Here is a 15,310-nt window from a genome sequence, read left to right as displayed (position 1 = left end):
GCCGAGAGCCATTGAACCAGACTCTAAACCCTGTATATGATGGAAACCATTTCAAGCCAGGAGGTGTGGGAGCCCCTCCAGCCCCCCTAGTTCTAGCCCCTAAACCTGGTGGTTAAGAAACCCACCTGAGAGATGGAGACCCAGGATCCCCTCCCTCTGTCCCAACGATTAATTATTTATCCAAAGGGCAAGAGCTTCAGGAGGGGAGGAGAGCATGACCCACAGCAAGAGACTGGGGGTGGGAAAGAGGTAAAAGGGGTCTCCAATGGGAGCAGCCATTTCAGGGAGAATCCTAGATTGAAGTCAACCCACTCCTGTCTGGGCCATCCCTAGCTACTTTGGTGCCCTATGCAGAACCCCCCCCCCCTCGGGGTGGCTGTGTGGGGCACAAGGCCTCTGCTGGCCACTTCCTGTGAGAAATAGATTGACCCTACTGCAGCCAGGGGTGGAGCAGGGTCGGGAAGAGCCAGGGCAAGGGTGGAACAGGGCAGGCGGGGCGGGGCCTGGGGAAGAGCCGGAGCCGGGCCTGGGGAAAAGGCAGGACGCGCCGGGGCAGGGGTGGAACAGGGCGGGCAGGGGCGGAAAGAGGCAGGACCAGCTGGGGCAGGGGTGGAGCCAGAGCGGGGTCTGGGGAAGAGGCAGGACGAACCGGGGCAGGGGTGGAACAGGGCGGGGAGAAGGGAAGCGAGGCGGGGGCCTGGGGAAGAGCCGGGGCAGGGGTGGAACAGGGCGGCAGGGGCAGGGGCGGGAAGAGGCAGGACGAGCCGGGGCAGGGGTGGAACAGGGCGGGAAGAAGGGAAGCGAGGCGGGGGCCTGGGGAAGAGCCGGGGAAGGGGTGGAACAGGGCGGGAAGAAGCGAGGCGGGGCGGCGGCCTGGGGAAGGGGCGGAGCAGCCTTAGGAGGGCTCTGACCCTTGTCCTTCAGCTGTCCCGGGGCGGGCCGCGGCGGGGATTTCTCCCCCGGGGAGGTTGTGACGCGCTGGCTGGGGAAAGGGGTGGATCACGACGCAGTTTGGCAGCCGCCATCCCGGGCTGGGGGTTCGGCGCCAAGGCAGGACCCGCCCTCCGCGGGCGGGGCCCGGGAAAGTCCCCGGCAGGCGGCCGGTGTCACGGGAGTCAGCTGAGCGGGGCCGGGCGGGCAGCGAGGCCTTCACAACAAACCCGCCCCCGCAGCGAGGGGCGCCGCGCAGGACGGGCAGTGGGAGCCTGCGGCGGAGCAAGGAGGCGGCAGCCGGCCGGCGCCGTTGGGGGAAGCAGGTCGCGGGCTTGAGCTCAGGTGAGCTTCGCCCTCCGGTGCCTGGGGTGAGGGAAAGTGAAACTAAAGCCCGTAGCGCGAGGGAGGGGAAAGGGCTGGCGCAGGTGCCGCTTCCAGAACCGACCTGCCGGTGGCCCCGTGCCAGTGCGGGGAGCCGGCCCTGAGCCCCAGGGGGAGCCTCGCCTGCTCCCTGGGATAGAGACCCTGCGCGCTGGGACATTCTCAGCCTGCTCCTTGCTCATGGGCCCCCCGGGCAGAAGGGCCCGTTGGGTCAGAGGAGATGGTCACCTTGTATCTCAGGCCAGAGAACTCCCCCTAAGTAATTCCTTTTAGAACTGGGATCTAGTGTGGGGTCTGTTTGTTTCAAACCACAGTCTCTGCACAGTTGTTGACTGTCACACAGTAGATAAGCACCCTGACATTCACAACATGCCAAAAATCAAGTTAATCCCATTTCAAAACAAGCCAGTCCCAAAGCACCCAACACTTTATGTGGTTAGATCCCCCCGGCCTGCAGTCTGGGACTGTGGTGGGCCTGCAGTTCCCCCGACTCTCTTTCTCGCTTGCCCCCCATTATCCATGGTTGCCAGGAGCCCATCCAAAAAAAAGCTACAAGCCAAAAACAAGCCCAGTTTCTGTGTTTATTTTTTTGTGAGTTTGACATGTCTGAATCACTGTTGTACCTCAGCCGTCCCCATCGTGCTTCAAAATAGCCATTACGTCAAGAAATGGTAATACTGCAGAGTCATGGCTCAGAGCCCTGCAGGCTTAGAGATAAAAAAGGCACTGGGGGTTGTGGCCTTTCGATGGAGGCGCCAGAAGAATCAGCAGTGTGTTTTGTGGGTTGCTCTGTACCTTTGTAAAGAGAACCTGGTAGCAGGTGGCTAGAGCTGGGAGGGGAGACATGAAAAACTGCATAGTTTAAAAGTGAGGTTGAAAAGCTAAATCAAGAAACAAGATCTCGCCCTGCTGTCATAAAGCTGTGACACTTAGGAATGCTGCTAAGAGATTGTTCTCTCTTAGCCTTGACCTATGTCAGGTAACTGGAGCTGTGGAATAAAAGTTAAAGGTCCCATGATAAGAGTCAGTGTCCAGAGATGATTTACATCCATCTCCATGTATTTAAAGAATAAATGACTTTTACCAAACTGAAGGGGCGTGAACTACTGTATTGCTAATTACTAAGGATTATGTTTTAGTCACAGGTATTTTTAGTAAAAGTCATGGACAGGTAACCGGCAGTAAACAAAAATTCACAGCCTGTGATCTGTCCATGACTTTATATACCCCTAACTAAAACTTTGGCCAAGGGGGCTGTGGGTGCTGGGGCGGGCAGTGGGGTGCAGCCTGGGACCCCCACTGGTGTTGGAGGGGGCAGACAGCAGTGCGTGACCTAGGATCCCTGCTGGTGCTGGGCAGGGGGGAGGGTTGGCGGGCTCCCTACCCAGCTCCGCACATCTCCCCGGAAGAAGGTGGCACGTTCCTGTAGCTCCTGGGTGGAGGGAAGGCCAAGGGGTCTCCTATGTGCTGCCTCCACCATGAGCTCTGGCACCGCAGCTCCCATTGGCCAGGAACCGCAGCCAGTGAGAGCTGTGGGGTCAGTGCGCAGAGCCCCCTGGCCCTTCTGCCTAGGAGCTGAAGGAATGTGCCAGATGCTTCCGGGGAGCCCCCCACCATGCCCCAATCCCCTGCTCCAGCTCCCACCCAAACTGCTGCTACGGGGAGGGGCACAATGGCCTGAGACTGCCCCAGCAGTGGTCAGTGTGACTGGCCCAGGGGCTACCTGATCTGCTCGGGCAGCCCTTGAGCCAGCCGCTACAGAGGTCACTGTGACCTCCATAGCAGACAGGCAGCCTTACTAATGACATACCTCTTCGTGCATGCCCCTTTACATGACCTCAAGGTTTTGGTTTCATGGCCACCCTTCCCCTGGATGAGAAGAAATAATTGAGATTCTCACTGGACCCTGTTGGTAGAACTGTTCATTTTAATTGTTGAAACCAGCACTTACAGCTCCTTACAGACCAGGGACAAGAAACTGGAAGCCTGATTTTTCTACCCCTTTTTGCTTTTGACACCTGTGTCACTCCATTGGAGTGACACCAGTGTGGTGAATTAGAAATGTGGGCCATATGACTCAAACCTGTACCATGACTGTGGAGAGCAGAAACAAACGGTGTTTTTTGCTGAGCAGCTTGCAGCTATTTCTCTTCTGGGGGTTTCCATGTGAGCAATTTCTTATAAATGTGTTGCTATTTGCTTATCTCGTTTTGTTTGTTTGTTTATGTATTATAATTAATAACACACGATAGTGCCAAAGCTTTGTATGGGGCTTTACAGAGTTGAAGGCCAGGTCCCTGCACTGAAGAACTTAGTCTGTATTGGACAAAGCAAATAAAGGTAATCAACAAAGAAAAGAATTAGGAAAGGGAAGGATAAAAGAACAGATACTATTTACTGTAAACAAATCCTAAGCTGTCACTTTTTAAAATTGAGAATGTTTTGGAGCATCATAAGTTTCATTAATTTTGTTATGATTATAGAGTTAGTTCTAAAATCCCTCCCTCCCTCCCTCCCTTACAATTAACTTGTGTAGTGAGAGTGAGTCGTGCACCGGTGTGAGACTAAAGGCCGAGTTTGGCAGCACTGGATTCAATTCACTACTCTGATGCTGGTTTGCTGAGTGACCCTGAGCAAGTCCCTTCCCTGTGTCTCCCCCCATCTAAAATTGGGATGATGATACTGGCCTCCTTTGTAAAGAGCTTTGAGTTCTACAGGTGAAAAGTGCTATATAAGAAAAGGGCAGTATCTGTTCCTGGCAATAGAATTACAGCTACAGGACCACATTCCTGAGTATTTGGTTTTCTGATTTCAATAATTACGTATTGCATGCCAGCACCACTTTCACCGGGCTGTCTGTCTCTTGAGCTTGCCCTCTGTGGCAACCATCAAATGCTTGGTGGTGCTCCTAATGGAATACAAATAAATACACTATAAATTATAATATACCAGCCTCTTAACATCCAAATGCACAGAAACTTATGAGAAGGCCTGATTTAAGAAGGGGTAGAAAGGGACAGGTAGATTAGATAATGTAAAGCCATCTGTGGTTGTTCTAGAAATACCTTTTTGGTGTAGGGAGGGAAAGAAAACTTTAAAGTGTTTTTCTTAAACGTTACATGAATATATTGTCTCATACTATAGAATTAGAATTTATAATCACTATTCCATGATGAGATATCTTTGAGATATAATGTATCTTAATTAAAATGATCTTTAGATAGGTTTTTTCCCTCAAAAAGCATTTTATCAAAAAATCAGTTTGTTTTTAAAAAAAAACAGATTTTAATTTCTTTTTTAAAAATCATTGATTTTTATTCACCCTGATGTATTCACAGTAGATTGTGTATTGCTGAGGAGATGTGCTGCAGAGTTCTGTATGAAGGCCCAGCATTGTAGGTGAATCTCTTGAACAAAATGTGGATGAAACAGTCAAGTGCTCCCTGGTTTCAAGTCAAAGCCATGTGCAACTTTCAGGGGTTTGCCTCAGAGTGATGATACAAGCCCATGTTTGCTGAACGGTTAATGAGTCTGGGCTGAGTGTTATGTGAATAAACTAAATAGCGAAAGGCTCACACAGATCTTTTGGGGTTTTATCTGGTATAGTCTGTTGTGATAAGCTCAGTAGCAACACTCCTTTGTCATGGCAGGGCAGAACGATCCAGTGGTGTATCCATGGTATGTCTCGGTGGGTGGCTAGCTACTGGATTTTCTTGGTATGCAACTTCGCAGCAGGAAATTAAATTTCTCTTTGTTAATCTTATTGTAGTCACTGCAGTGATGTCCAGCAAGCCGCTAAGGCGTCCTGCTGAAAATGGTGAATGTCACAAGAGTGAAACGGGAAATGGACCCCACAGTCTGGCTTCTCCTATGCTTGGCACGTTTACCCCAGAAGAGATGGTGCAGCAAATGAAAGAGCTGATTACAGAGAACAATGAATTAAAAGGTGAATGAGAACCTGCCTTGAAATGTAGAGGCTAGATTCTCCATGGTCTTGTACTGTACCAACTGGGTTTAAAAACACTATCAAATACAAATTCTGCACCCAATCACAGTAGTGTGGTAACATTTTACCACACTTGCTTGCACTGTGCATATGTGTAAAGGTGTAAGGCAATACAGAATCTCCTCCATGCTAATGGTAATATTTAAGGTGATCTTATGAAATTGAATCTGTATGGAAGAATTAAGGGGAAACAACCAGATTGAAGTATAACTTGGTTTCTTGAGAATTATAGAAATAGTTAGTACAGGTTTGCAAAATTAGTATGAAAACTTACCAGACCGCGCACAAAATCTGTTTGGCTATGATGATTGATGCAAAAACAAATGACATTTCCTCATCAAGGAAACAAACGTATTTGCCCTGGTCAAATCAAGTGTTTTTTCCCTCCTCAAGGCTGGGTTAGTGTGACCCATGGCCAGAGAGTCCCATGAGCCATTAGGCTTTTAAAGTTTATTTTTCAAAACAACATTCTGTATTTAAAATATAGATTATTAATAATTCTTATAGCACTAATCATGCATTACTAATTACATGGGTTACATAAAGGGATACATTTCAGAGCCTTAAATCAATACGATACACAGGATTTATGCTGAGATAAAATAAGAAAGCTCTCTTTGACAGCTCTTAGGGCAAATGGAAAGCTAGAGCAACATATATAATTCATCAGAGGTTAAAAAATGAAGACCAGTTATCTGTACACACATACCATTTGTCTAGCATCTTGTAAGATGCTGTCTCTGTAGACGCGACATCACTAATACTGCTCATTAGTTGTTAAAACATATATCAATCTTTTCCCAATTTGAGCACCACCTTTTTAGCTGTAAGAGCTCTTATTTTTACAGCTGTCAGAGATTTCCAGAGTCATTATGTCCTCTAGGATGTAAAGCCAAGGGTATCTTTCATGGTCTGGGAAGCAATATGTAAATAACTTTATTAATATCTTTTCAATACTGTGCTTGGCAGTCCAATACCATATGAAGTAAAGTTTCAGGACCAAACTTTCAACTCATGTAAACTGGTGTAGCTCCATTGTCTTCAGAAGAAGAAAGTTCTCTATGTATATTACAGCTCTAGCACATTTTACTATTGGAAGCTAAAGAAAAGTACATTGTGTTTGAAATCCAGTAACCCTGAAAGAAATTAATCTTTAAAGTATCAGAGGGTAGCCGTGTTAGTTTGGATCTGTAAAAGCAGCAAAGAATCCTGTGGCATCTTATAGACTAACAGACGTTTTGGAGCATGAGCTTTCGTGGGTGAATACCCACTTCCTCAGATGCATCGTCTGTTAGTCTATAAGGTGCCACAGGATTCTTTGCTGCTTTTACAATCTTTAAAGTGGCTCTGACATGAAATATTTTAAGTCAGTGGTCCCCAGCCTTTTCGTCTGGTAGGCGCCAGATGAAGGACTGTGGTGGCGATTGAGCATCTGCCGAAATGCTGAATTTCGGCGGCGATGCCTCTCGATGACGTCGCCTGCAGGCACCGCGTTGGGGATCCCTGTCTTAACTGATCTGTTGGAGCCCTTTCGTAATTGTGTATCCTCAAAAATTCATGATGTTTATAAAAGCCTTCTCACCAAGGGAAAAAATAACTATATGCAGGGCAGCAATGAGGCTGATTACTTTGTGTGTTTAACAGCACTTTGTGTCTAATCAAACAGGGAAATAATATAGCTAAGCACTTTCAGCCATAGTAAGCATCAGTATAACTTGTAACACTTTCAGACAGAGATGTGGCTTTCAGATTGACAGCATGTCTTTTAAATTCAGTGCCTTTTTTTTTTGTGGATGTTAGAATGTATGGTCCCTGGCTGAGTCTGACATTTTGTGTAATGGCCCTAAAGCTCTTTAATTTCATTTGGCTAGATTGCTTTTTATTTAAATAAGGATCAGCACTGGCCTCCACATGTTATTCTCACTGAAGTCAATGGAAATTGCATGGGTATCTGAGTGCATAATTGGATCCTAAAGTATCTTGGGTTTTGAATATTTAGACTGCATTTATGTAAATATGTAACCAGGATTTTTCCAGTGAGGCTCAAGAGTATGGTCTGATTCTCCCCTGCCCTGTACCTTGTATAGTCATTTATACCTGCACAAGATGCAAGACAGTGGAGAAGCAAGTCACGCCTTACTTGTAAATGGTGATCTAGTGGTAACCCAAGAGATTCAGAGACCACGGACAGGCAATTTAGTGTTATGGCAATGTTATTTTTTTAGAGGGCCGCGAACAAGATCAGCACCCCATTGTACTAGATACAACAAACCTATAGTAAGAGTGTCCTTATCACCGATAGCTGACCATCTAAATAAAAACACCCTGCTCTTCTGTGCAGAACATTGTCACTGGGCTGGCTCAATTTCCTGTTTCTCTGGCAAGGGATTGGTATCTGTTCATATGTTGTTTCATATGTATCTCTCTAGAAGCCATGAAGATACATAACCAAGCTATGAAGGATCGGTATGAAGAGCTTTCTATATGGCGAGAGAAACAGAAGGAGGAGCGGGAGTTTTACGAGTCCAAGTTCAAAGAAGCTAAACATTACTTGCAAGCCAAGTGCCTTGAAAATGAAGAGCTGCAGAAACAACTTCAAAGTTTAAAAGAGAAAGAGGTAGGGTCTGAAATGGTAAATAAATGTGGCCAGTTAACTTTTATTTTTTAATGGGAGGAGCATTCATATCACTTTGTTACACTGTATTTTTTAACGTTTTTCTATTTTTGGTTTGTTTTTACTTTAGAAGGATTGTATCATAATGGAAATCATTGGCCTGATTATTTTCCGAAGGTAACTGACTTCCAGGAGACTTGAGAAATCAGGCTACAACTGAGAGAATTAAAACTGAACTTCGGATATCTCATTCACTTTTCGTTCTCTGTTCTGTTTACTCCTGTTTCTCTTTTGTTTTTGTTTCCTAGTTAGTTTTTTCCTTCTCATGCACTAGTTTAGTGCTCTTCCATTTGGGCTTCCAGTGTTACAGGGGGAAGTGTAAATGCAAAAAACAAACAAAACAAAACAAAAAACAACAGAAACTCTTCCCACAATTTCCATCTAACTTTTTTTTAAGTCGTCAAAAATACTTTTGTTCATGTTGGGCCAAATACATCTCTCGTCTGCAGTACCTATATTTTGAGTCAATCTAAACTGCCTGTCTGCATCCCTCTAAGTAATGGGAAAAGTTGCTTTGTAACTGAGTGGTTTGAAACAGGGTAGGAGGTGCCTTAAGCAGGAATATTTTTGCCCCTTCCTCACATACAACAAATACTAAAAAGCAAATAGGGGGCTCTCTTGAGCTGCTCAGGGCCCTAAGCAATAGCTTGGTCTGCTTATGCTTAGCACCAGCTCTGCTCCCTGAAGTAGCCATCTAATAGCATGGCAACATTAACCTGCATGTATCCTCATGTAGGAGGCCTATATTGAAGAAACCTGTTTAAGGTTTGTACCTGGGATATGTATGTGGAGATATATTTGAACCTTCAGGTGTAGAACGTTTATTTAAAATTCATACTTCCAGGTTTAAACCAACTACTAGGGATTAGGATGAGATCTTCATGGGGGCAGATCACCGCACATCTGCCTATTAAGGGATTTCTTGCACTTTCCTTTGAAGCATCTAGTGCTAGCCAATGTTGCAGGATACTGGTTGTTTATTATTATTATTAGTTTGTATTAGATGAACTACAAATCTGGTCCAACCTGGCAGTTCTTATGTTCATTCAAATTCAAGCCTGTCATTTCACTGGTGTTCAAAGCGTGATGTCCATAAATTCATTCTGTCACTTCTTTATCCTCTGAAATATGCTTTTCTGCATTTGTCTGGTGGACGGACTCTCTCTCTATCTTCCAACCCCAAAGGAGTGGAGTATGTGGGAAATGGGAGAAGAGAGAAATCACTATAGGTAGAATATAGGAGAATGATCAAATCAGAAAAGAACAAACATCTTGTAAAAAGAATGAGAGCACCTTTTAGACAGAAAACACAGAGCGGGAGTTAAGACTTTGGTCTAACATAGGGTCTAAGATTCTGATCCTGCAATGAATTCTGCATAGGCAGAAGTTATTGGGGGCCCTTGGCAGGCCCAGGAGTTTCAGTCTAGACCCTGATGCGCTCTAAAGGAGGAAAAAACTGTTCATTTTTAAATTCACAGTATGTTAAACTAGTTTCTCAAAACTTCTCTTTAAAGTGATGCTGTCAGATCAGACTTTGCGCCAAATTAATTTTTTTTGCAAAGCCTACCACAGAGATGCTTTTTTTTAAATATTTTTGAATATTTTATTTTGTTTCCTGTGAAAACTGTCTGTTTTAAAAAAAGCTAACCAACAACAGACTGCAAGATTTGCAAAGTAAGACCTGCAGCTTTTACCAGGGCACGAAAACATCAAAGTGACTAGAGACAAGTTTGTTTTCATTGTCTGAACTAAAAGAAATTCAAGAAGTAAAACTAGATTTTTTTTTTTTTTCAGGGTTAAGAATCTCTTATGGTGGTGACCTAGGCAAGGACACTTATTACTGTTTATGATTTCTAGCCTGACAATGTCACTTAATCAGAGACTATTTTCTCTTTTAAGGAATTGTCATTGTAACCTAAATTCTCTTCATAGAGAGAATGTGAAACAGTCCCTTATTTAAGATGAATTTTATTTAATAAACTCCTCAGTGCCACTTTGAATCCTATCTTTTTACTTTAGCCTTTTCTTAATTAAAATAATCATAGCCACTTGCTGCTCGTTAGGTGACCTCGTGCTCTCTCAGTTTCAACTACTGATAAATCACAGATCTATCCTCTGGCCTTCACAGGCTGTAAACACTAGCACTCAAAATGGTTTTGAGAGGAAAAACCCCTACACTTCTGCCTTCCTGCCAGCAGGGGCTGTGATAAGGCAACTTCCCCTCCTGGTCTGAACACAAAATCAGAGGCAACAGGAGGTGGAGGAGATGCTATATGAGGAGAGGCAGCACCAGAGCAGATGCCAGCATGACAAAACTTTAGGAGCTGGGGAAGGTATAGGGGGAGGGGGTGGGAAGGAGCTGGGGCAGAGGATGCAGCTTAGAAGGGAATGGAGGAGACTGAGGGGGGTTGCCCAGAACTCATAGTGGCAGTGCTGTAGGCTGTGAGTGGAGTGGTGAAGCCCCTCGGGGCAGGAGGGAAAAAGCAGGGGCAGAGGGAGACAAACTCAAGGGGAAGGATTGGGAGTGGAGCAAGACACCATAGGGAGGGGTGGAAACTGGAGCTTAATGGTTAAGTAGAGGCCAAAAAAAGGGGTCCTTAAATCCTTCCCCCACCCCCTGAGGAGGGAGGAGAGACTCTGGGCAAGATGTGGGGAGACTGGGGGGATTTGGAGAGACCTTCCAAGGAAGAGATAAGAGGGAGAGATTTGGAAGAAGGGATGTGGGAAATCGCAGATGTGAAGAGATGGGGAATAGGGGGAGAGATTGTAGGGAAAGGAGCAGATGGGCATTTGGAGAGATTCCAAGCAGAGAGGAGGGAGGATCCCAGATGAGTTGGAGAAAGAGAAGTGAGGAAGAAGATTGTACGCAGGAGAGGGAATAGTTACAAGTCCAAGGAGAGACTGGTGAGGATTGGGGAACAGGGCCCAGAGTATTGGAGTCAATGATGGGGAATGAGGAATGAAGAGACAAAAAGATTTAGAGTCTACCTATTTACATGGCCCCCACACTATATTGTCCAAGTATTTAAAATAGTCCTGTCAGCACTATGGAATTTCCTGTATTGAAGGACCCGGCGAAAACACATTATTGAAATGTAGATAGGGGAGAACTGAATCTGAGGAGCTTGAATTTCCTCTTGCTTACATCAGCAGCTCCGCTGACTTGAGTGGAGTTACTCCTGGTTTACAGCAGTGTTGATGAGGAGAATCAGATGCATGTTTCTAAACTGGGCTCCAGCCTTTCAAGAGGTGGTTGCATCATTTGATAACTTAGTTTAATGCAGTTTGATCAAAGCAAATTTAAATAGTTTATTCACTGACTTTTTCTAGGCATACCTAACAGTGGTCAGGGTGTTTGGGATGCTGTTGTGTTGTCTTTGCCTCAGCACTTCTGCTTGAGTAGTTTTGGATTTCTGTTTGGTTGGCTAATATGGTGTGTATTTTGCATCTTTCCCAGGAGAACTGCACAGTTCCTAGGGAGGAAATGACCCAGGAAACTAAGCAGCTGAAAACACAGTTGCTGCGGCTTCAGGCTGAGAAGGCAGATCTGCTTGCCATCGTTTCAGAACTACAGCTCAAACTCAGTGTCCCTTCGACAGAGGACTCTTTTGTTGAGATCAGAATGAGTGTAAGTTATTGGGAACAAACCATTAACAGCACCATATTTTTGCTTCAAGAAGTATCAGTTGGCCTATTGCAGGAAGAGTACAGAAAGCACAATCTGAAAAGTCTTTGTGATTAAGACAGGATATTTTCGAGGACAAATTTCTGTATGATCTGAGAGGGATGTAGCAGTACAGTTTCCTGTAATGGTAAATGAACAGTTTAGCTCAGTCCCTGTGCAATGTCTTGAAAAGACAGTATGCCACTTTGAGAGGGGGACTAGCAACCGCAACCATAATAGTAGAAACACAGGTTGCACAGCAGATATACCCTAGCATGAGTGAATAACATACTGTTCTTTTGAACAGTTAAGTTTATGCTGGGGATTATTCTTTAAAGAGATTTTTGTCTCCCTTCTCCTGTAGTAATGAGGGCCCTTATGCATGTGTGAGTGAGGGCTGGAGAACTAGATGGCATTTCTGTTCTCCATTCTCTCCTGTTCAGTCTGTTTCCTGCACACTATGCTGACTCCACTCCAGGGAGATGCCTGGAGCAGGCATTGCATGCCAAAGGGTTCACTTTTGTGCTGTATTTAGTTCAGGGGAAAACTTATATGTGTGGTTTTTTTTCCCTAGTGGCAAGGAAAAGGTTCCATTTTCTCTTCACAGAAATTAGAGATGCTGTCAAACTCAGCTTAGCTCAAATTTTATATATTCAAAACTTCTGTGCTGTAACTGTGCTGAAGACAGAGAGAGCTACTTTTACCATCACCATTGAATCTGTGGAAGCTTCTTCATGGACAAAATTAATCGTTTCTTGATCATTTTTATGGTAGTGGATCCATGTCTGGAAGGGCAATCGCTGCATGAGGCTGAGGGGGTTTAATTCACCCTCACTCTCTGAGGTTCTAGAGTTGCTGGGGAAGCTTCAAGCTGCGAGCTCAATGTATTCCCCATTATGGCTACAAAATTCAATCAGGAAGGCATTGGACTCTACATTGGCAGAGAAAAAACATTCTTTATGGGAGGGCAGATTGTTGGCTTCCCACAAATGAGTGGTTGTTAGACCTATAGTGGAAGTCATGTCTGATATTGATGAGCATGTCAATTGCCTGATCTCTGATTTTTTTTGGTTAGGGAAAAAATTAATGGCAAAAGATTGCAGGGGGAAGGTATGGCTTCTCTGTTGTCCTTCTCATTTGATCTGTACAACGGGGTGGCCAGAGTACATGTTAAATATTAACTTTTAAAATTTCCAAATGTGAGATTTATTCCCTGGATTCTTGTGTAGTTGTATTGTCATGGTGTGATTCTTCCTAACCTTTCTTGTATTGAAAAAGTAAATGAAATAAAAGCAGATTCCCAGTTGTCACTAGCTAGTGTAATATCAACGCTAATGTTATTTTTATCCCCAATAGGAGGGAGAATCAAATGCAACTTTAAAAGAAAATCAGGATGTTAATAGCCAAAGGACCAACAACGCAGCTGCCTACATGTATGTGGAGTCTGGGGCTGTTTCAAGTTTGATTTTTTTTTTTTTTAAACCAAAATCATAGAATGTAGTCCTTAAAACTCCTCTCACAATTCTGTCTTCACATGAACTCTTATCCCTGAGGCTTTTTTCCTTGCTGAACTTCTGCTTCTTCATAGGTTTAGGCAGCTGATACTATTAAAGTTTCCATTTTGGATGCTGCCCAATTTAGTAGCAAGGACTGGCTTAGATAATCCCATGTGACATGCTAGCTACATTTCAGTAGCACGTAATATGATACCTGTACATCCTATCTCAAAATTTAGGGAGTATGAACATAGTGAATAGCCAGACAGACACTTCCCACGCCATAAGGAGTGGAAGGTTGTGTCATATCACAGGAAAGTTAATTTCCCTATTACTTGTAGTGAGGTCTCAAATTTGATGTCATGAACTAATGTGTTTTCCACTAGCATAATCTGACATATAAAAGCACTTTATGAGGGTGAAATACTACAGGGTTTATTGGCTCAAAAATAAGGCAATTTTAATGAAAATGTCATTTTTCTGGGATTTTGGGGCACGGGGGAATTGTTTTGTAGAGAGATGTGAAATTTTGTATGTTTAATTGGAAAAGCCATTTTGTGAAGACATCCACCATGAAAAGCAACACTTTGGTTCCACAAAATGACCCATAATATATTTGTGACTATTTTAAATGTCAGATTTCTGTTTTTGCGTAGACCTACTCAGTTAAGTGGTTAAATGCATCCTTCCTCTTGTGAGCTGTTTTTGAAGTGGTGCTCAAAGCAAGAACTGCACTCATGGTCATGGAGCCAGATCTTGAGGATCATCGGCTGCCACTATTTTAGCCTTTTTGCAAGACTCATTTTCTGGATGTCCAACTTGAGACATCCTAATGGGGCCTGACTTTCAGAGGGCTGGTTCTCAACAATTTCTGATCCCTATAAGGTGTCTTAAGTTGGGCATCCAGAATCACTAGTCACTTCTGAAAATCTTGACATTCAGCTAGGCCAGGGATCGGCAACCTTTCAGAAGTGCTGTGCCGAGTCTTCATTTATTCACTCTTAATTTAAGGTTTCGCGTGCCGGTAATACATTTTAACCTTTTTAGAAGGTCTCTTTCTATAAGTCTATAATATATAACTATTGTTGTATGTAAAGTAAATAAGGTTTTTAAAATGTTTAAGAAGGTTAATTTAAAATTAAATTAAAATGCAGAGCCCCCTGGACCGATGGCCAGGACCCAGGCAGTGTGAGTGCCACTGAAAATCAGCTTGTGTTCCGCCTTTGGCACGCGTGCCATAGGTTGCCTACCCCTGAGCTAGGCGATTGGTGGACTGTAAAATTAATTTGTAATCACCTGTACTAATAGCATGTTTGAACATAGCAGGAGCAGATCTGTGGATGAACCAAAGAATTTGGAATCTGAAGAGCTTACTGTTAGCCAACTTCTTTGTTGCCTTAGAAATGAGACTCAGATGAGGGAGACCCTTGAAAAGGAACTTCAAGAACACAAGGAGAGGTATATAATAGATGGATAGTGGTTGCAATTCAAAATATTTGTTACCATCAGAGCCATTTCAGCCAAAGCTACCAAACCCGTGGGTAGACAGGGACAAGCTAAAATGTCAATATGATGTTGACAGTAGTTATATGGGCTGTAGTACATGCAGCTGTGCGTTGACCAACATTTATCTCATAATGACTCCTTTATTGTAGCCGTGGAAGGGGTAAATCACAGGTTCTCTTAATTCTCTTAACACACAACAGTTCCAGATCCTTTTCCCGTTGCCCCCTCTGGGCTTGCAGCTTCCCAAAATTGAAGTGAAATGGTATGATGGATATTTGAGAACATTTTACTTCCTGAATTGCTCTCACACTGTTCTCTGCAGTTTTCCAATGAAAAATATATAGATATATAGAATAGAATATCAATGTTGGAAGGGACCTCAGGAGTCATCTGGTCCAACCCCTGGCTCAAAGCAGGACCAATCCCCAGACATATTTTTGCCCCAGATCTCTAAGTGGCCCCCTCAAGGGCTGAACTCACAACCCTGGGTTTAGTAGACCAGTGCTCAAACTACTGAGCTATCCCTCCCCTCATGGTGTTGTGTCCTTTCTATGGGACCTTGTGCATGTCAAATTTTATATAGTGGGAATAAAAATAGTTACTTCACAAGGCTTTAATTCTTTAATGTTTGGTACTCTGATACTTCTTTT

General features: G+C 44.2%; 1 protein-coding gene across 5 annotated transcripts in view; it reads left to right on the top strand.

Moving 5' to 3' along the window:
• The first annotated feature begins 1,096 nt into the window (after positions 1-1,096).
• The window catches only part of OPTN (optineurin), a 34,397-nt gene continuing 20,183 nt past the window's right edge, over positions 1,097-15,310 (top strand). For 2 of the 5 annotated variants that reach the window (XM_030567850.1, XM_030567932.1), the window contains exons 1-7: positions 1,097-1,103; positions 1,221-1,275; positions 5,084-5,260; positions 7,750-7,937; positions 11,452-11,622; positions 13,015-13,091; positions 14,478-14,612. In XM_030567850.1, coding sequence (XP_030423710.1) covers positions 5,095-5,260; positions 7,750-7,937; positions 11,452-11,622; positions 13,015-13,091; positions 14,478-14,612 — 737 coding nt within the window. In that variant the 5' untranslated portion in view covers positions 1,097-1,103; positions 1,221-1,275; positions 5,084-5,094. Of the gene's footprint in view, positions 1,104-1,138; positions 1,276-5,083; positions 5,261-7,749; positions 7,938-11,451; positions 11,623-13,014; positions 13,092-14,477; positions 14,613-15,310 lie in introns of those variants that run through there. The other 3 variants (XM_030567774.1, XM_030567688.1, XM_030567601.1) reach the window with 3 other exon arrangements.

Source organism: Gopherus evgoodei, chromosome 1 (assembly GCF_007399415.2).
Source record: "Gopherus evgoodei ecotype Sinaloan lineage chromosome 1, rGopEvg1_v1.p, whole genome shotgun sequence".
In the NCBI taxonomy this organism is placed as follows: domain Eukaryota; kingdom Metazoa; phylum Chordata; order Testudines; family Testudinidae; genus Gopherus; species Gopherus evgoodei.
This window is presented reverse-complemented; position numbering and strand designations above follow the sequence as displayed.